At 43.1% G+C, this 21993-nt stretch overlaps 1 protein-coding gene across 1 annotated transcript; it reads right to left on the bottom strand.

The window, feature by feature from the left end:
• Positions 1-8230: 8230 nt before the first annotated feature.
• Positions 8231-15293, bottom strand: LOC144987639 (uncharacterized). Its single transcript, XM_078936940.1, has 2 exons — positions 14782-15293; positions 8231-10220 (listed from the first exon to the last, which is right to left on the bottom strand). The coding sequence occupies exons 1-2, from the start codon at positions 14951-14953 to the stop codon at positions 8806-8808; spliced, it is 1587 nt and encodes a 528-aa protein (XP_078793066.1). The 5' UTR covers positions 14954-15293; the 3' UTR covers positions 8231-8805.
• Positions 15294-21993: the final 6700 nt, after the last annotated feature.

Raw genomic sequence — 21993 nt, 5'->3', positions numbered from 1 at the left:
GTTTCATTCATTCATGATCCTTTTAACCCTTGTGCTTTCCTAGGCACTTTACCATTGGGATCCTTCCATTGACGTGTTCTCCCCACCATGACAAAGGTGGATTAAGGTGGAAAGATTTCATGTAATCCATGGACACCAGTGAAGATCACAAATCATTGAAGAAAAAAGGTTCAGAGCACTGTCTAGTGGGTCTAGATGACCCAACTCCCAACGTTAAAGTGCCTGGGATAGCACAAGGGTTAATAAAATAAACAACATTATTTATGAAATAAAACAATGACCAAATAACACAATGACTTTCAAAGACAAAAATTCAGGAAAAATATAAATTTTAAAAATACATAAATAAATCATCGGACTTGAACCCTCAACCTTCTGATCCATGAGGCCACATGGTCTGAGAGAACATCCAGGTCCAGCTGCAGGTGGAGGACAGCATCATCCAGCCGTCACAGACTGGGGGCGGAGCCTGGAGATGACTGCTGAAGGTCAGAGGGCGGAGCTTCATCAGGATGAAGGTGCTGCTTGGATTCTGCTTTGATGTCCGTCTGTTCTCAGTCCCTTCATGGCTGCTGCTCAGAGCTGTTTCTGGATGTTTCTGGAGAATTCATGTCTTTACTGATCCAAATGTGGGATTTCTGTTTTTCTTTGGACTTTTCTTTATTTAAGGCTTTTAGCTTTTGGAACTTTCTTTGTTTCTATGCTTTAACTTCCAAACGGGTTTATCTGAGACAATCTGATTGTTTTTCATTTGACTTTCTAGGAACTTTCTGTTTCATCTTTGAGGATTTGGACTTTTGAAAGACTTTTAGCTGCAGTTTCATCCTTTGAACCAGATGGATCTGAATCTAGAGTCAAAGATTCTAAGGAAATCATGGATTCACAGACATTTGATTGAATTTCTGTCTGGATCAGAAACCAACAGCAGACATTTGAAGCCGTCATCTGTTCCTAATGTTCATTCCCTGCCATCATTGAAAGCTTTTGGAATAGTCCCTAAAGCCAGCGATCGGGCCGCTTTGGAGCATGAACTCATCACTCGGTGTCACGGTGGCAGAGAGATGACAGATCCCAAATCTGAGGCTGAAATGATCACGTCCTACCAGCTACACTCTGGATTTGGGAGCAAAAACCTTTGAAGATGTTGGAGCATTGTTGGAGAATAGACTGACAACATTTGTTTGGAAGAAAGATTGACCTTTGACCCCTCCCTCATGTGTTCCACATCCAGCTGCAGACACACCACTACAGCTCCCATTCCACTTCTGATCCAGCAGTTAGAACCAGAGCCTGCATTTGCAGCAGGTTCCAACCCACTGACCACTGATCCACACAGGGGGACGTCCTAAGGGGCGGAGTCAGCCACTGGAGAGAGCAAAAAGGAGAAATGGGGGTCACTCTGGGCCTCTCTGTGTCTGGACCTTCAGAGGGACAGTGGTTTGGTCCAGAACACGGATGCTAAACTAGCTCTCTGGAAACTTGAACTTGTTGAATGGGAAACTTCCTGAAATCTTCTTCATCTGTCGACTTGTTCTTTCTTCATCTGAATGAGCTCAGTCCTCTCCCAAATCCAACTCCATCTATCTTCAGTGCTTTGGACTGAGTTGGAGCAGAACTAGAGCTTTCTCCAGATGTCCTAGTACTTTTAGATCAGTGTCTTCCAATATTTGGAGCCCAGGTTCACGTCTTTCCCTGACAAACATCCCAAAAGGCCTACCAGCCACCAAATAGTCAGAAACCAGAGAAACTTGGTGGTCTGCATTGATGAGAAACCAGTCCCTCCAGGATGACTCATGGCTTTTTGGAATCATTTCACACACAAACAAACGGGAAGTTGTGCTTGTTTTTCTGAGAAAATGCAATCAAATGTGTGATAATGGTCAATGTAAATGTTTCGATAAAGGCTGTAGGGGATTCAGGGATTGTGGAGCGGTTGTTGTTTCCTTCTGTGTTAAAGTGCAGTTTTGTGTAACCTCCCAAAGAGGAGAAACCCAAAAAAGAAAGGAAAAGCAAAGAGACAGGTGGAAGCCATCATGAGATTCCTTTCAAACAGGAAGTTCTTTGTCATTTCATGCACTAGTTTCATTTAGCTCTAGTTGTTGAACATTCTAGAAACTCCTAAAAACCTTTTCTGTCCACTTTGAAACCATATGGGGCTGACTTGGCCTTGCTCGCTGGGATACGGCCAACATCCAGAAATCTACCAACAGACATTTTTAGCTCTAGTTGTTGAACATTCTATGTTTTGAAGAGGCAGGCTCTTCTAAAAGAAACTAGCAGGAGCCCCAGCGCTGGTCTTTGCTTGGATTTGTTTTCGACTTGTTCAGAGTCAAATGCATGTTTTAAGGGGAGGAGGATTATTTTGTTGTTGCTGTTTTTGTTCCTATTCTTACAATCCACTATATGTTCCGTGTTGAATTCTACTATTAAAATGTGGGAAACAAATGTTTATCAAATCCAAATCAATCCAAAAGCCTGGAGACTGGATGGCCGTGGTCCTCCCTTTGACCTGGACAGTGGTTGCCATGGCGACCTGCACACTCACCAAGCTGGAACTTAGAAGAAGAAAAAGAGACCAAAATGATTGATAAAGCAGGTTTTCCAGGGAAATCCCACAAAGTGCTTTCCAAGCTAGAACTAAGAATATCCAGCATGCATTTGGAAAAACTCATTAGCTTCTAGTGGAAAATGATGAGTCATTGTAAAAGCATTCTATGAATGCTCAGAAAACTTCCTCTAAGGTTGTGGTTGTTTGGAGAAGTCCTCCTCTTCAAAGAAGTTCTCCTGACCATCTTCAAAGCCACTTTCTGCTTTTTCAAACGCTACTGTTCAACAAAAACTTGGTTTCTGCCACAAAACCAACCTTAGACACTGAAACAGAATGAATCCAATGCAGAAATGTGTTGACACCTTTAATTCAAAGCTTCAATCAGTTTGAATCTCATGAAGAACATTTCAAAAATCCACATTTGGATCAGGCGTCTTCATCAGAGCACAACTCATGTTTCCAGGACTGTGACTCACCAATAGATCCTCATTTCCTTTACACAATCTGTTTCCATCATTTGGATTTTTCATAAAAACTTGAGTTAGAAAAGAATTGTTGCCCCAAAATGTCCAGTTTGAATAGTCTACAGTTTGTTGTGTTTGGTTGCTAGGTAACAGGGTCTTTAATGTCTATGATGTCATGGTGGCTTTCAGAGTTGAACTCCTGAATATGACGGTAAACATTTGGATTGAACCAAAATGGGATTGAAGCTCATGCTAAATCCTGATCTCAATGCTGAAAAAACCTCCTCCTAGATTCTGGTTGTTTGGAGAAGTCCTCCTCTTCCAAGAATTCCTGAAAAAAGCCCTCATTTCTCCTGACCATCTTCAAAGCCACTTTCTGCTTTAGTTTAGTCCAAACTTGCTTTATGCTGACAACATTTACAGCTTGAATCCATCTGAAGAATCCAAGGAAACAAACCAATCTAAGTCTGCATTCATGCCACTTCAGAACCAACAAAGCATGTTTCCAGGACGCTGACTTACCAATAGAACTTGGGATTTCCTTTGCAGAATCCTTCTCCGTGTGTTTTCCTTTGTTTTTCTCCCCAAAACCTAAAGCAGAGATTTTTGCTGAGCTGCAGAACAAACGTCTGACTGCTTTAACCGCCGTTGATGGTTTGTTGTGTTTCCCTCTATAGCTGCTATGGTCTTGGTATGGTTGCTAGGCAACGCTGTCTTTGATGATGATGACGTCAGAGTGGCCTCTAGAATGGACTTTTTTCTTGTGTAACCAGGAACTGTAACCTTTACGGCACTAAGACCCAGAAAGAGGTCCAGGCAGTGACGGTGATGTGATGCTATTTTCATTAAACAAATCACAGAAAAGTTCAAAAAGTAAAACACCTAAGGTATTTCTGTGTAAAATAGTGTTAATATGTTGCCAAAAATTAAATGTCGTCTCCTGTGTGGAGGTATTTCAGTTCATTAAAAACTGACATAAATGAGTAACGTTCACTGCAAACTGTGCAGAAGGCATGTTCTTTCTAAAACTGGAAATAACACCAACCATTTTTATCACCTGAAGCTGAGTCTCCATTTGATAATTCAATAAAAATAACATTTCATTTCCTCATTATAAAGCAACTTTATTGGAGTTTCATTTGTCATTGGTCTTTTTGAGCCAAATTTCTGAAGAAATCAAAACAAAAGGCTTTTCCAACAGAATCAGAACGTTAGCACGTGACCTAAGTTTGTTCACTTTGTGCTAAATGTTGATTTCTTTGACTGTTGTGTTAATAATATCAACAGCTCTCTGTCGCCCTCTGGTGGTTCATCAGAGAAGCCAAACTTCCAAAGAAAGTGAATCAATAAACATGAGCTAATTCTTGATGCAGGTTTGAAAACACAGATGGAAAACAGCATCAATACAAATATTAGTCAATGTTTCCTTGAATGGAACAATTTCAGGATTTGTTGTCATAAAGTTGTGAAAAACTGTCTTGTAAAGTGTGTGGTGACGGTCCACTGTGGAAAATGACTGTCTGTGGAACATTGAGATGTGCTCAGTGATTTTGGTTTAGGACACTTTGGTTTCATTTCAAACGTTGGTTTCTCCTAAATCTACAAACTCTCTCCACAAACTGTCTCCTAACTCTCAGGGATTCCTGCTGCTGGCAAAACTCACGGCTCAAGGAACCACTTCATGAATCAGTCACACTTTGGAATGAACTTTATTGAACAACATGTCATGGTCTGGAAGAAGCCCCAGTTCCAGCTGACAGAAGTCTGGTTCTGATCCATCAGATCTCACTAGCAACAGAACCAAACCTTCACGTGTTGCAGCAACAGTTTCCATGTTTGGGAGGATCTTCTGAAGAACAGCTCAGTTCCAGATCACATCATGATGTTTGATGTTTTCTTCATTCCAGGAAATCATCTGTGTCTCCTTTGATCTGTGCTGAGTCAGCACTTTGACTTCTTTTCAACTTTAGATCCATCATTTACAATCAAGGATTTATTGATAAATATTATTTATTGACAGAAAATAAAGAGTAAATGTATTTATCATCCAGCAGTGATTGTGGTGTTTGTAAGTCTTTTATTTTGAAATTCCTCAAGGATGATCATCATGGTGGGATTTCTAGATCTGCATGAACTCATCCTGAATCCAAAAGACACTGGAGCATCAAAGAATCCAACCCATCTCTGCCAACATGAGGCTCTTACTTTGAAAAGTCTCAGACTTCCTGCAGGGAAACAGGCTTTCTGCTGCTGCACTGACAGATGTGCACGAGCTTGAAAGAGCTTCCTGACTGAGGAGCTGCAGACTTTCTCCTGCAGAGCAGCAGCTGACTTCAGCATCGTCATGGGAACACAGTCTGCTGCTGCTTCTGGAAACGTCTTCAAGGCTGTGGTGGGACTTGTTGGTCTGGAGGACAGATTCTCTGAGCAAATGCTGCTTCAGCTTCAAGCTTCAGCTCTTTTCTTCTGGCAGAGCTTAGAAGAAATGGAAACCTCCTTTGTTCTGACTGTTTGCTCCAAATCCCAGATTCAGGAATTCCTCCAAGAAGTTCAGCTCAGAGATCATCAGCAGAGAAAAGCCTGAAGTTCTGATAGAAAATGACAACAGAACATGATCAATATTATTGATCCACATGGAATCCAGAAGAAACTCTGAGGTGAAGACATGAAGACACAAGCTTCAGAGACATGAGGAGAAGTCAGAGTGGATTCATTCTGGACTTTCTTCTCACATCTTCTCTTCAGAACATCTTTGTCTTTGATCCTTCAAATCTTCTGAAATCTGATCATCCATGGATTGTTTTTGTGGGATCAGATCCAGAGTTGCTGAAAGTTCTGCTGCCCTCTGCTGGTCAAAGTGTCCAAACAGCAGAGAGGAGATTCTCTGGGATTCATTGGAGTCCAGATTCTCCTGGATGTGAACAGTCTCTGCTTCTGGAACAGAAGAGTCCTTCTCAGAGCAGCATTGAGGATCTGTTCTGTCCGGCTGAGAGCGCTCCCTGCTGGTAGGAGACAGAACCACATCAGCTGCTTTTCTTTGGCCGTTCAGAAACAGTCTGGAGACTCTAAAAAACCTCCACTTCCTGAAGCAAACGGATGCAGAGCATCATGTTTGATCCTCTTCCTTCAGAAACGGCTCCATTGTTCCATCGCTCAGCAGTTTGACTAAAGCAGCTGAGAGTCTTGATGCAAACAGACCTCAGCAGCTCATCCAGAACGCCATGACAGAAGCACATGCAGCAGCACGTGCACGCTCCCAGAGAACAGCAGCTGATCCAAGTCCTGACTTTGAGGTGAGACCTTTCTGTTCTGCTTGGACCACACTTCAACATGAACTTCATTTCCCATCATTCCATCTGTCAGGAGAGAACAGCTGCAATCAGCTTCCTTCAGGAATGACTGCAGGTAGAAGGATCTTTCATTCTTCAGCACCACCAGGACCCACATCCATCCCATCAACAGCCAGAACATCAGTGACATCAGCGTCTGATCTTCATCACATCATCATCATCAAAGGACCACCTCTACCTTTTTACAATCTGATGGATTTCAGTCTTTCTGCAGCTTCTCATCAACTGGATTGTCAAATATTTTCATTTCCTGTTTTATTTTTAAAATGTTGAAGAAAAATCTTTTCAGTTTTAAAAAGATGAGACTAATAAAGTTATTGGAAAGACCCTGTCTGCTGCAGGACCTGTGCAGGTGCATTGTGGGTAATACTGTTCTGTTTGGGATATTTGCTGGATTCTGGATGTTGACAGTTGTGTTGGTCTTGATTGTTACCGTTGTGGTTTGGATGTTTGTTGTTATTTGTAGCACAGCTGAGTAGGTTCTTCATAGACAACATGTTGCTCTGCCAATGTGCCTTTGGGCCAACTTGATTGGGCTGTTTGGAAGAATAATGAGGATAAATGAGAGCCTCCATCAGATCATGTTTCTGCTGTTTTTCAGAACTGCATCTGAACCTGAAAGCTGTCTGTCATATTTATGCAGCCTTTTTCAATAGAAACTGATCCAAACTGCAGATTCTATTGATTTCTCCATCATATTTATGTCTACTTCATTCTATCTTTCAGTCACAAACACACTGGTTATATTTTAGCTTAACTATTCATACTATTAAACCTGTTAATGATTCAGTCTCCATCTAATTTTAAAAATTGAAGCAAGATTTAATTCTCCTAAAAAGTCATTTTATGCTCAGCAGGGGCCGGAGGCCGTCTGGTTTGGGGACCATTAGGTTTCCTCTCTGCTCTTTGCAGATGATTTTGTCCTGTTGGCCTCATCTAGCCTGGACCTCCAGTTTGCATTGGTATAATTTGCTACAGAGTGTGAAGCGGCTGGGATGAGGCCATAGTTCTCGACCGGAGAAAGGTAGTTTGCCATCTCTCGTGGGGGGAGTGTTCCTGCCCCAGGTGGAGGAATTTAAATAGCGTGGGGTCTTGTTCACGAATGGGGGAAGACCCGAGCGTGAGATTGACAGGCATATTGGAGCAGCGTCTTAAGTTGTGCTGTTGCTTTATTGGTCTATTGAGAGCTGAGCCAAAAAGCAAAGCTCTCAATTTACCGGCCGATCTTTGTTCCAATACTCACCTATGGTCATGAGCTATGGGTCATGACTGAAAGAACGAGGTCCCAAATACAAGCAGCTGAAATGAGCTTCCCTCTGTAGGGTGGCTAGGCCCTCCCTTAGAGAGTGGGTCAAAAGCTTGGTCACCCACGGAAAGCTTGCAGTAGAACCGCTTCTCCTACACATCTAAAAGAGCCAGCTGAGATGGCTCAGGCATCTAGTCTGGGGAGGCATGTCCCACTGGGCGGAGGCCCCGGGGAAGGCCCAGGACCAGCAAGATACTACAACACTACAACTCCCGGCTGACCTGGGAATAACATAGAGGAGGCTAGAGGAAGTGGCCAGGGCAAGGGAAGTCTGGGCATCTTTACTTAGACTGCTGACCCAGATCCGGTCCCAGATAAGCGGAGAAAGATGGATGGATGGATTATTGAAAATACGTGTTTTATAGTGAACGCAGTCCTTCGTATTCAAAGTTCCATACAGATTTGGGACTAAAAATGAAGAACATCAACTCATTTACCCTTAAACTCACCCGGGTACGTCACATAGCCTGCCTTTTGGAACAGAGTCCAGCTTTGGAACCTGCAGAGAACCAACGAACAGCAGAAACCCAGACTGTGGGAAAGACTCCACACTTCTGACTGATGTTCATGTCCACTTTATTCTTCACAGTACAGATTGGAACACAAAACACTGAGAACCAAAAAGAACAGAGGAACAGGTCTAATGTCTACTAGAAAACATGAATCACAAGAACACCAGACACAAACACCAGTCTGGTTCCTTATCCGCCTGTTCCTGAATACATTTTTAGAAAAATCTTTTCCTCACCTAACTTGGTCTCACAAAATATAAACGGCAGTTACTACTTTATGTTTGAAATAATAATCAAATATTCACTGATCACATTAAGTGTCAGAATTTAAGACATCTACAAAATCTTTCTCGTGTTGTCATGGTAACACACACATGAACAACATACTCATCATCTCAGCATAAACTAACCACATTGAATCCATTCAAGATGTAAGTATAATAATTACATTTTTGTCCATGAAAGCAGCAAAACTCTTATCGTCTAGTCTCTTTGCACATAGATTTAAATATATTGGTTCTTTTTCCTTTGGTTTTGATAATTGTTGCTTAAAGAATATGTTTTTTACTGCACAATTTCTATGCTCTAAATTTTCCTGTGTTTAAAGTTTTTTATGAATCCTTTGTTAAAATGTTTTAAATTGTTTTTCTCTGTTGTGAGTTCTCATGTGTATTTTAAGACAATTGCTCTGACTAAAGCTTTTGTTACATTCTTTACACGAAAAAGGTTTCTCTCCTGTGTGAGTTCTCATGTGTATTTTGAGATTAGATATACGCTTGAAACTTTTGTAACATTCTTTACAAAAAAAAGGCTTTTCTCCTGTGTGAGTTCTCATGTGTGTTTTAAGGTGAAATGTACGATTAAAACTTTTGTTACATTCTTTACAAGAAAAAGGCTTTTCTCCTGTGTGAGTTCTCATGTGTTGTTTTAGATCAGATGAATCACTAAAACCTTTATTACATTCTTTACAAGAAAAAGGCTTCTCTCCTGTATGAATTCTCATGTGTTTTTTGAGACTAGATATTTGACTAAAACGTTCAGCGCATTCTGGACAAGAAAAAGGCTTCTCTCCTGTGTGAGTTCTCATGTGTTTTTGGAGATCATATAATTGAATAAAACTTTTGTCACATTCTTTACAAGAAAAGAGATTTTCTCTTGTGTGAATTCTCATGTGTCTTTGGAGATGACATAGCTGACCATAACTTTTATCACATTCGTTACATGAAAATCGCTTCTCTACTGTATGAAATCTTACATTTTGGGGTTTCTTAGCTATTCTTGAGTTTTCGCCAGCCTTGAAAGAGGAAAGTGTTTTCTGTTTTGAAGATTCTTTGCGTTTCTTAACCAAATCATCTTTTCTACTACCATCAGAGTAACGCTCACTTTCTGACATGTGAGAGCTGTCCAAATTTTGGACAAGACTTCTGCCTCTTCTCTTCCTCTGATCTCTGTTCTGTGGGTCTGTCTCTTCATCTGTAGTTGGTGTTGATTCTGTCTTTTCATCTGCAGCTGATGTTGATTCTTCATGTTGGTTTGCTTCTTCATCCTGACAATCAGTTACATTAAAGCTCTGCTGATTGTTTAGATCTGCTTCACTGTTCTCATTTTCCTCATTAGTAGGAATCTCCATCAAGGCATCAGTCTCCTGCTTCAGATTAAGATGATCTTCGTCCTGACCAATGCATAGTTCCCCTGGTTCCTCTTTAATCTGTGGAGGTTCTGGTTCTTCAGACTCCTTTTTAATCTGTGGAGGTTCTGCTTCCTCAGGTTCCACTCTGAAGTTTTTCTGCTGGTTGTTTAGATCTGCTTCACTGCTCTCATCTTCCTCATAAGTAGGAATCTCCATCAAGGTATCAGTCTCCTGCTTCAGATCAAGCTGACTGTTGTAGAACCCTTCTTGCTCCTTTTTAATTGGAGATGGTTCTGGTTCCTTCGGTTCCTCTTTATTATGCGGAGGGTCTGGTTTCTCCAGTTCAACTCTGACGTTTCTTTGTCGGTTGCAGAGATCTTCATCTTCAGTCACCCAATGCTGGGGGAGGACTGCAGGGACACAAAAAGAGACCATTTTTAATGTTTTGAAGACTTTATGTGTTGTTAATAAACAATTAAATGCTTATCTAAAAACAAGACTCTCAATCATCCAGTTTGTTTCCATCACAGTAGTAGGTTTAAGAAATGTCATCTGGACATTATCATTTTAAAAATTGAAAACATTTCACCTCTTATCCAAATTGTCAGTTTTGACAAGGCTGCTGAAAGAGCTGGTTTATATGTGTTCCTGGGGGAGGAGTCAGACCTGAAACTGGATAGTATTGTTTACCTAGACCGGGGGTTGGCAGGGTTGGCTAGGGCTTTAGCGCTGCCCTAGTGGCTCCCTGGAGCATTTTCAAAAATGTTTAAACATGTAAAAAGATGGGGGAGAGAAATATATTTTTTGTTATAATATGGTTTCTGTAGGAGGAAAAACAAGACACAAACATTCTTAACATTTTCCAATGCTGTAAGAATGTGTAAGAATATTGTAACCCTCAGCAGGTACGTTACTTGCAGGACGGGAGCCAAGTTGTCAACAAGTTGAGCTGTCAGTAAACTGGCTGCGCTGGAGAACTGTCCGTGTCCCAATTCCGCACAATTCCGAACAGCCCCAGAGAGGAGGAGGCAGGAAGAGAAGCTGAGAGAACAGTCTCCTTTCCCGCAGAACAAGTCCATTTATTTTAAACACCACATTGAGCATTGCACATCAACCTCTCCCCCTCCCACACTAATGGTGCAACATAGAGAAACAACATAACAGGAAAAATAAACTAAGGTGGAACAACAAAACTGCCATATGAAAAGAAACGTGGGCAAACAGAAACGCTCATGCTGACCCCTAATAGGCTCCGTGCACGAAAGAAGGCAGTTCTACTTCCGCCGCCTTGAGTGTGAGGCCGACCATTTCCGGCTTGCGACTTCTATAGCAGCGACACGGCAGATTTTGATTGCGAAAGATGGTATATTTCACCTGTTTTATACAAGGTCTCCCAAAATCGACGTGAACGACATCTACAGGATTGTCGACCAGTGCGTGGTTACATGGGCAAAATATCGTGTCTAAAATATATAGTGTCGAAAATACCGAAAGGAAATGTGTCCCTTTGTAGACAAACCTGTGCTGTCACATATATTTATGCAGCAGCTCGGTAATATACGAGGCGATCTTCCAAACGTGCTTTTATTAATTTTATGAATATTATGAAGTGCCAGTTCGCTCATCATTTTATATTTAATCCTTGTGGTCAGTGCTTTTTTTGTGGAAGAAGAACAGAACTGAAGAACAACCCAGTGTTAGGATAGGCTAACAACACGGGCTAACAACATTAGCCTTTTGATGGAGACAAAATCCAGGACAAACCATGTGGGAAACGCTGCAATCTGCATCCTGGCTGCACGTAAATGATCAGCCTTTATTGTCGGGGCACAATTAGAAACAATTCCATGTGTCGTGATTTTTTTGAACAGTTTCTAAGGACTGAGCGGCATTTCTGCTCTGAAAAGCTCACACACACTGTGTGCTCTGCTCTGTCCTCGCGAGTCCGGCAGCCGCTAACCCAGAGCTGCGGTTCGGCTCGCAGTCCGAATTCTCACACATAACAAAACGCACACGTAACAAAGCACCCTCCCCTCAAATACATTAATAAATCCAGCTGCTCTGCTCAGAGAGGTTCACTCGGTCCACTGGCACCGGAGCCCGAACGCAGAGCTCGGATGCCGGGTCCAGACATCAGTGGACACGCATCCCCCCCGCATCTCCCTCGTGAGGGGTGAAAGAGAGGGGAGACCCAGCGGGGCGAGAGCGGAGCAGGGCTTTACGCGGGGCGTCCGCAGAGCCGCTGGTCGGTCCTGTATGAGCTCACTAGCTTTCTCTCAGCGAAACACCGTCTATGCATGACGTAAACCAGAGCAGCAGTGACACACGATCGGAATTACCGTTTACATGAACAACGATTGGTATACCCAGCTATCTCGATCGGAAAGAAATTCTGATCCGACCGACTCTGACCGGGGAAGAGTATTCCGAACGACGTGTTTACATGACGCATTTTCTTTCCGATTGCTGCAAATACGAAACACGACTCGTCTTGCTTGGGGTGAAGTCCTCCCGCCGTGTTCACCATACATTCGGCTCTCACCGACACATATACTGGAAAGCTATGAAAGCTTATATTAGTACTGTTGTACTTTGACAAATTCGCACACGGGTACACAACAATGTTGTGATGTCTTTGTCACGCGTTGAAACACCAAACGCCTTTCTTTTACCCGAAATCCGCTCCTATTTACTCAAAACTAGCAACTCAACAAAACTCCCCACAACAATAACACGACCAACAGGAAGTTGTCGGCCTCACACTCGAAACACGGAAGTTAACCGGAAGTTCTATCGTGCACGAAGGCTATTAGATCATCGTCACACATCCCACAATCCCCTGCTGCTAACAGACCTAAAATGCACATGACCGCCACAACAATATTGGATTCCAAAATTTCTGTCAACGAAGATTTGCGTCATAGCCTGCACACACGTTTTTAACAGCAGGGCTTTCTTTTTTTGTTTTGTTTTTGTAACTCTTAGCGGACCGCTAGGCAGGTGGCTGATGTAAATGAACCACCGTCAGTTCAGCGCATTGCTTGATGAAGTTGAAAGCGAATATTCTGATCTTCTGCTACACAACACAATCTGATGGCCGTCCAGGGGTGACGTTTAGCGTCACTTTGTCGTCTGTTTCGAACGCGTGAAAACTTTCCTAAAAGCAAAGACCTGAACTACCCGCAACTGGAAGATACTGAATGGCTGGAAAAGCTACACTTTTTGGTGTCAAAACATCAAGATATTTTGCCCATGTAACCGCGGCTATTGATTGTAATCCTATTATTATACCTGATGTGAAGTGAAACCAAAAAATGAAGAAACATCTTCAATAAAGCAGGAGGGGGTTGGTGGGCTATACACAGACCCATAAAAACAAAATCAAAAACAACAGTTAGACTATTACTATTAAACCAGAGAGAATCAGCAGCTCAGTGGCGGTTTTTGATATGGGCGATGTGGGCGGTCGCCCAGGGCGGCACTTCATAGGGGGCGGCATTTGCCGTGCCTAAGGTGTTACACATAATGTGCTGCATACTATATTCAAAGAGGAATCTTGGAACTTTTAATTTGAAATTGATTCAGCAGCCGACACTTAATGCTTTTAATTTACCACATCAGACTCTTAAGAAGGTCTTCCTCCTATTTGCTCTTCACACTTATGGTGCAAAAAAAAAAGAAAAAAAAAAAGGAATACCTCAGAGTGAAACAACGGAAAACAGGCACATGAAAAGGAATTAGGCAGAACAAACACCCGTGCTCAACCCAATTTCGAAAAAAGCAGGCAATGAAGATTATTTCCCACAATTCTTTGCTAAGACACGGCAGACCCGATGCGCACGTGACCACCGCCCTCCGCTGCAAGACGCTTGCGGCCACACCTCTTTGCGGTAGTCTTTGGAACAGAAGTCAAAAAACTCGAGAGGGGAGCGCAACTCGCCGGTGGCTGGCTGAATCACACTACCAGGTGATTAGGAGTCTTTTTCTATCTGACAATCAACTCTGGGCCGCAGCTGCGCTCCCGTCATAGAGACGGAGCCGCGTGTGTCAGAGGGAAGGGGAGGGGGAGGGGGGATGAGCCCAGACCATTTATTTAGGCTTGAGTTTTTTTGGAGGATTTCTACTGTTGGTGTTGCACAAATTTAGGGAAATGCCAAATATTTTTGGAGTAATCCCACTGATGAGTTCTAAGATTTAGTCTTTAATGTTTTATAAGACCTAAACATATTAATCACAATAAGTTTTATTTTTTAGATCTAATCCCTCTGATATGTTTCACAAAGACACACACAGGACGTCACACATTAAGAAATTATTGCTAAAAATGAAGCAGGAGTCCAGCTCTAAAAAAAAATGCTCTAAAAAATGATGAAAGAGCAAAAAAAATGGAATTATTTGATATGTAATTTCTTATTAATATTTTCAGGCTTTCTTTTTTTTGTCCTGCAGCATGTTCATATTTGTATAATTTTGACAGAATATATTTATATGGAGAACAAAATATTACATGTTATTTAAGGTTTAACTTGAGTTATTCTGGATTAATGTTCCTGTTTTTATTCATATTTATGTTCAAAAAGTTCAGTTTAAAAGGTTTAAAAGTTTAGCTTTAGTGTGTTCAGTAAATGTTTATCTTCTTCGGCCCAAAACCTTAAGCGTGTTTTTAACTTAGGCCCCTGTGTGACTGAGTTTGACCCCCCTGTAATACGAGTCTAGAAAATTCATGCATTTTTTGAGTAAAATGGCTAAATAGAAGATAGGGAACACAACAGGATGTTGTCAAATTTTGTATGTGTGCGGGGGGGGGGGGGGGGGGGGGGCGCTGGTGGGGTTACTCGCCCAGGGAGTAAGTTAGTGTAGAACCGCCACTGCAGCAGCTGAAGGTGAAAAAGACTCAAAACCCAAATCTGATGAAGGAGAAATCAGTGAGAGAAGAAGGGCTTCTCTGTTTCTTTGATGAAGGTCACATACCTATGTGGTGTAGCTGCAGCTGTGGTTTCCAGATGACATCCAGCAGTCTGCGCTGACGACAGAGCTCCTGCTCGTACTGGACGATGGTTCCTTCACAGAGTCTGCAGATTTCTTCAGCAGCAGCAGCTAGTCGCTCGCTGATCAACTCTCTCAGAGACTGAAGGGAAGACATGGTTCCTGCTCCGATCTTCAGCTCCAACTCCCACAAACACCGCCGTCCTCTTCACTGCAGCTCCGATCGATCATCTGCTAGTCTCACAATCACAGCAATCCACGTTGTCTTTCCGTTCAACACTTCTTCACTCATTTACGACACTTTGGAAAATGCTGAGAGTTCCCACACGAACCACGTATCGTCCTTTCTGTCCAAAAACCTCAGAAACGTCCCAACTAAACACCACCGACCTCTCAACACAAGCTAACGCTGCTAGCACCTCGTGCTGTACTTCTTCTTTGTTTGGCTAACAGCGTCATGGTGCTTTAGCGCCACCAGCTGGTCTGGAGTGTTGTCTGTCGCTCATATTATCATGTCGATGGCGGGGGGAAAGAAATTAAGATAAATAAAATTAATAATAATGATAATAACAACAATATAATAAAACATCAGAACCAAAGAAAGTGGTCTGAGAAGAAGCAGCTCTGAAGCTCTGCAGCTGACGGTGCAGCTTCAGGACTCATGAGGAGGACCACACTGCACCGCCTCCTGCTGAAGCATCAGAGAGTCTGCAGACAGAAGATCCTTCCAACAGCAAAGAGGTCTGCAGGAGCTCTTTCCACCACCAGCAACAACCTGAACCAAGCAGGACCTACAAGAAGTTCAGCCACTAAACTTCCACAACTCAGAAGCTCTGAGCTCCGTCTGAGTCTGCAGAGATGCTGAGCTCCTCAGCTGCTGCAGCTCCCACAGTCACATGAAGGTCTGCAGCTGCAGCAGGAAGTCCAGATGTTTGCAGCTGCTGCAGCTCCCACAGTCACATGAAGGTCTGCAGCTGCAGCAGTCTGGTGCTGTTTTCCAGTCAGTGTTCTTCATAGATTCTAAAATAGATTTATTTCTTTGAAGCTTTTTTCCTGAAATTTGAAAAGTTTGAACATTTTCTGCCAGAATTGATCCAAATTGTTTTGATTTGGTTGTTTTTTCTTTTCTACATTTGACCAAACCCAAAGTGGGAGGAGTCATCTTTCTGCAGTTCCTCTGAATCATGGACAGAAGTTGTAGATGTTCCACTAGAACAGTGTTTTCTTCTTCTGTGGATGTTCTAGTGTTCTGAGCACATTGGTAAAGTCTGCTGCATTATCTGTCAGCTTCCATTTTCAGCATTTGGGTCCTCAAAGTTCAGGAAGAAACCGGAATCCAAACTGCTTCCAGTTTCCATGTTTAGGATCTTCTGGACCTGTTGAAGGACACAGATTCTTTCCACACCATGAAGCTGCTCTTCTGAACCCAAACGGCCCACAGTTCTATGCTGATGATGCTCTTCTTCACCAACAGCCTCTCAGATCACAGATGCTGCAGTTTGCTTGGTTTGCTGGAAAGCAGCAGCGCTGCCACGCCCACCTGAAAGAGCCTCAGAGCTTCTCCAGCTGATGTCTTCAACACTGGGACTCCATCCCTTCTTCCATTCATCTTTCTGTCCGTTTGCTTTGAGGCCCAGATCCTCACCTGCTGCTGGCTTTGGTTCAGCAGCTGCTGACTGGAACGCTGAAGCTCAGAGCGTCCGGCGCTTTGATCTTCTGCACATTCAAGTGTGGAACAGATGCAGAGAAAAGCTCCAAAGTTCTCAGAGGAGCATTGATTCAGCAGATCTTTAGTTTCTGGAGACGACTTCAATGGAAGAATGAAAACCACATGGATTCAAACTGAAACTCTGTCAGAGTCAATAAAGTTTTTTCAAAGATGAAGTTCTTGAAGGACAAAGCTCTCCTTCACTGTCAACACACACAGATGATCAGAACAGTTCCACATGTGTCTGCATGTTCTGGGAAGTTCTCCGGTTCCTGGGTTCCTCTGATCACGGGTCCAGCAGCGTGTTTCAGGAACACGGATGATCCAGAACATGGGATCAGACTGAAGTCAGCAGCTTTCAGCTCCTTTTGGGCTTCAAGCCCAGAGAGAAGACAGAAATGTGAGGAAGGCAGAGAACATGAAGGGTTCCTGACAGGAAAGAGAAGTTGGAGCCAGAAAGAATAGAACCGGATCAGGACCAACTCTGGACAGTCCTTTTAGTGGTGGATCCAGACAGAAGCAGCATCATGTTTGTCACAGAGACGTGAGCTTTGAGGAGCCACTCTGCAGCTTGACCCTCTCAGATGTCAGCAGCTGTTTGTGTCCTCAGATCCAGTCAGACACCAACATGTTCCTCAGAGAACAGCATGTCAGCACACACTGCACACGCTTGGATCCATGCAGACGTGTTGGAAGCCAGAGCTTCAGGCCGGCCTTCAGTGGATCTGTCCGTTCATGCTGAATGGGAGCAGAAGAACGTCTGTTTCAGCTCTGCTGCTTCAGCTCCACTCAAACTGCTGGGAACTCCAAACTCTCTCAGAGGAGAATAACAGCAGAAAGCTTTCTGCAGCTGCTCTCACAGTGGATCTTCCTCTGTCTTCTTCAGCAGCAGATGATGAAGAGTCACTTTCTTCAGGTTCCTCTCAGTCCTGACCTTCATTCCTGATGGACCAAAGCAGACTGACAGCAGCTCTTTAGCTCCACAAAGAAAACTCTGCAGTTTCCCAAAAACCTTCTGAAGCAGAAAAACCAGGAGACTTCCTGTCTGTCTGTCAGTGTTGGAGTCTTCCTCCATCTTCAAATGATGAAGGTTTCTGCTTTGGAACATTCCAGAAAGCCTTTTGAAAGCCTCCTGATGATGCTGGAGGACAGGGAGGAGCGCAGGAGGATGCAGGAGCTCCCAGAGGAGGAGAGGCAGGAGGAGCAGAGGGAGCGGCTGCTGGAGCAGAAGCAGCTGCAGACGCACTTTTGGCTCTGGGCTTCAAACTTTGATCAGGAGGAAGAGGAGGAGCTAAAGAGGAGCAGGAATGCTGGGAGTGGGACTGGAATTCAGCCTGAATCCAACATTTAGGGACAAAAATGGCGTCTTCCAGAAATAAATCAGAATCAGAGTCTTTATTGTCATTGTAGACGGTGATACAATGAAATTGCAGCAGCCTTCAAATGATGAAGTTAAATAAAATAAAATAGAATAACTGTATTTACATCTCTAACAAAAAATGAACAATATGTACAGAAACTGTTAAATATTAAATATGTATGGCTAAATTAGAATGGAATGAGATGAGTTGCCGTGAGCGCAGCATAGTAGATATTGTGTTATTGCACAGTGACCCGGTTATTGCACAGTCAGGATATTGCACGCATTGTAGTAAAAAGTCAGAGTGGGTGTGGTTGGTGGAGGTGTGTGTATTCCGTATGGTGACTTCCTGTGGAAAAAAGCTGTTCCTTAGTCTGTTTGTCCTGGTTCTGATGGACCTGTACCTCCTTCCAGAGGGCAGCAGTTCAAACAGAGAGAAAGCAGGATGGGTGGAGTCAGTGATGATGTCAGTCACTCTGCTGAGGCAGCATGACTGGTAGATGTCCTTCAGTGAGGGGAGGGGGCAGCTGATGATCCTCTTCTGTCTTTACCACTCTCTGGAGGCTCTGCCGTTCTGCTTCAGTGCAGTGGGAGAACCACACTGTGATGCAGGAGGACAGGATGCTCTCAGTGGTTGAGCGGTAGAAGGTTACCAGCAGCTCCTGGTTCACATTGTTCTTCCTGAGTCTTCTCAGGAAGTGCAGGCGCTGCTGAGCCTTCCTGATGGTGTTGTTAGACCCTGTGAGGTCAGCAGAGATGGGGGTGCCCAGGAGGGTGAAGCTGTGGACCCTCTCCACACAGTTTCCATCGATGTAGAGTGGGGGTGGATCTGCTCTGTTCTTCCTGAAGTCCAGGATGATCTCCTTGGTCTTGGTGGTGTTCAGGATGAGGTTGTTAGCCTGACACCACCTGGACAGTTTCAGGACTTTGTCTCTGTAGGCCGTCTCGTCGTCTCCAGAGATCAGCCCCAGTAGTGTCGTCTGCAAACTTCACTATGGTGTTGCTGGTGTGTGCTGGTCTGCAGTCTGCTGTGTACAGCATGTCCGTCACTGAGGAGTGACGTCACTGAACACCGTCACTGCCTGGACCTCTTTCTGGGTCCTAGTGCCCTAAAGGTTACAGCTCCTGGTTCCACAAGAAAAAAGTCCATTCTAGAGGCCACTCTGACGTCATCATCATCAAAGACAGCGTTACCTAGCAACCATACCAAGACCATAGCAGCTATAGAGGGAAACACAACAAACCATCAACGGCGGTTAAAGCAGTCAGACGTTTGTTCTGCAGCTCAGCAAAAATCTCTGCTTTAGGTTTTGGGGAGAAAAACAAAGGAAAACACACGGAGAAGGATTCTGCAAAGGAAATCCCAAGTTCTATTGGTAAGTCAGCGTCCTGGAAACATGCAGCCCCATATGGTTTCAAAGTGACAGAAAATGTTTTTGGGAGTTTCTAGAATGTTCAACAACTAGAGCTAAATGAAACTAGTGCATGAAATGACAAAGAACTTCCTGTTTGAAAGGAAGATCATGATGGCTTCCACCTGTCTCTTTGCTTTTCCTTTCTTTTTTGGGTTTCTCCTCTTTGGGAGGTTACACAAAACTGCACTTTAACCCAGAAGGAAACAACAACCGCTCCACAATCCCTGAATCCCCTACAGCAGGGGTCTCAAAGTCAATTTACCTGGGGGCCACTGAAGGCAGGGTCTATCTGAGGGAGGGCTGCAACTTCAACGCACACACACACGCAACTTGTGAGTGTCTGAGAGCCAATAAATTTGTATGGAACATGTACTACACTACTACTTCTTCTTCCACTTTCAGCTTCTCCCATCAGAGGTTGCCACAGCGAACGAGTCGCATGGTAGATTTGGCAATGTTTTACGCCGGATGCCCTTCCTGACGCAACCTTCTTAAAACGGGCTTGGAACCGGCAGAGGTAGAGAAGGGAACAGGGAGCAGCCCGGAGTCGAACCCTGGTTTCACGGACGGAAGGCGCCGCAAACCAGCACGAGCTAAACCGGCTCCCTCTTACTACACTACTACTATACTCTATTATTAACGTTTTCTGTACAAAATGTACTTATAAAACTCATTCAAATAAAATATGTAAATACAAAATTCAATAAGTAAACAAATCAGTAACATTTCTGTTCATTTAGTCTTCTATATCTGCTGTTTTCTAATTTAAACGCCCCTATTAACACAGTTCAGTTAAACTGTTGAATTATATTAAACACTAAAGAAGACTCATTTCTACAGTTCTGTAACCTCCATCAATGGTTCTTCTAAACTTCTCTTGTCTTTTTTTTTACTGCTGGACACTTGGCAGCACTTCCTCCCAAACAGCTGAGACCCTCAGTGTGGATGAAGATGATTGTCTGTAAATCTGGACTTGGACTTATTGACATTTAAGGTGGGGACGTCAGCGAGGATGTCCTCCCAATTTTGAATCTGTGTTGAATTTTTTTTAAGTTTACTTTTTAAAACACAAATTAGTAAAGGAGGAACAAAATTCAGTAAACATTTTTGGATTTTCTTCCTTATGACTTTTTGCACAATAAAACCCTGGTCACCAGTTATTGTAGAGCAGCCGGTCAGTCAATCAAACGTCTGTGAATCCATGATTTCCTTAGAATATTTGACTCTAGATTCAGATCCATCTGGTTCAAAGGATGAAACTGCAGCATTTCAGTAATGAGTTTGATAAATATGGGTAAATTCTATATTGCTTTGACTGCAATGCTTGAAATAAATCAATAAATGTTTTTGCTGATATATCACTATAGTTCATTTGGCAATACTTGTATTGATTCCAAATACTGTCAGGACATTGATTTAATTATTGATTTTAATTTTTTATGAATGTGATGTTTCCTTTTATCTTTTGTCCATTTTCCACAACATTGAACAGACTTTTCCGCCTGTCATGAGTGAAATTATGAAAACAAATTCACTTTGATGCAGACTTTTTTTCTATTTATTTTTCTTTCTTTAAATCCATTAAACCCAATGCATTATGTCAATTGTATGGATGAGAACTGATTTTTAACAAGAAGCAGCTGTTAGTTTATTGCGGGTCTGGAATCATAAGCGGTGAGTCTAAGCCCCGCCCCCACCTCTCTACGTGTTGGTTGTTTTCCCCCGCATGCAACCCCCGCCCCCCTCCAGCATGTTCTACACAGACACAGCATACGTTCATAATAGCAGCAAGGTGACAGGATAGTAGGGGCGTCCTGACGCAAATTGAATTAATTTTACGCGGAAATTGGTGGTCTTAGTCTAGGGCAGGGGCCGGGAACCTTCTTGGCCGAGAGAGCCATAAACTCCACATATTTTTAAATGTAATTTCGAAAGAGCCATACAATATTGTTGTGTCCCTTTCCCACACTGAGGCACAGAGATTTAACCTCTTTTAGGGTTCTTTATTCTGGTTACTGCAGACCGTAACAAACGCCGTACAATTAATTCAACAACTCCTGAATCTCTCCCGCCGAGACGAGACGAGAGCTCTTCTCCCAACTTTATATTCCCTCACTGCCGCATCAGCCCTCCCATTTCCCTTATTCGACCCATTGATGAACCCCATTGGTCCAAACTCCCCAACGACAGGCTAAACGACAGAACTGAGGGCCAATCAGATCTCTGCATGATGCGTTCAATGAACTCGGGAACATATAACGCGACCCAACATCCACCAGTTAAACTCAGTCCGCTACAATACGTTTAAAACTAAAAATACAAGTGAATGTGTGCATTTGATGTAATTTGAACATTTTTAAAGTCCAATAAGTCTGTGGATTCTTTTTAATAACATTGTTATGCTGTTGCTAATAAATGATGAGTATTTCTTAGCATTGTAACCGAGCGATGGGGAAGGTTCAATAATCAGCCACTCTGTAGTCAAAAACAACTCGGGACACTCAGTCTGCCATTTAGTGAATCTGCTCACCACTCCTTTATTCTTCTTCAACTCAAAATCCACAATACTCTCTGAACTTGCCACGCCCCCTGGTCTCTAGGGTAACTCGGGAGGGGCACACCTCTCCCAAAATAAAAGATCCAAGAAGTTGGTTACAGCATTAATGTGACTCCTGGTGCTGCGTGGTGGTTTTGCTGATGGTCTAGTCTGGTTG

Source organism: Oryzias latipes, chromosome 2 (genome assembly GCF_053564925.1).
Source record: "Oryzias latipes strain Hd-rR chromosome 2, Olatipes_Hd-rR_3.1".
NCBI classification, from domain to species: Eukaryota; Metazoa; Chordata; class Actinopteri; order Beloniformes; family Adrianichthyidae; genus Oryzias; species Oryzias latipes.
The sequence above is the reverse complement of the archived record's forward strand: the minus strand, read 5'-3'. Positions and strand labels throughout refer to the sequence as shown.

Bases quoted from the DNA above. Each gene is read 5' to 3' on its own strand.
- LOC144987639 (XM_078936940.1), bottom strand. From the start codon at position 14,953: ATGTCTTCCCTTCAGTCTCTGAGAGAGTTGATCAGCGAGCGACTAGCT. The intron at 10,221-14,781 runs GTATGTGACCTT...GTGTCCCTGCAG, and splicing joins GCTGCAGCTACACCACATAG to TCCTCCCCCAGCATTGGGTG.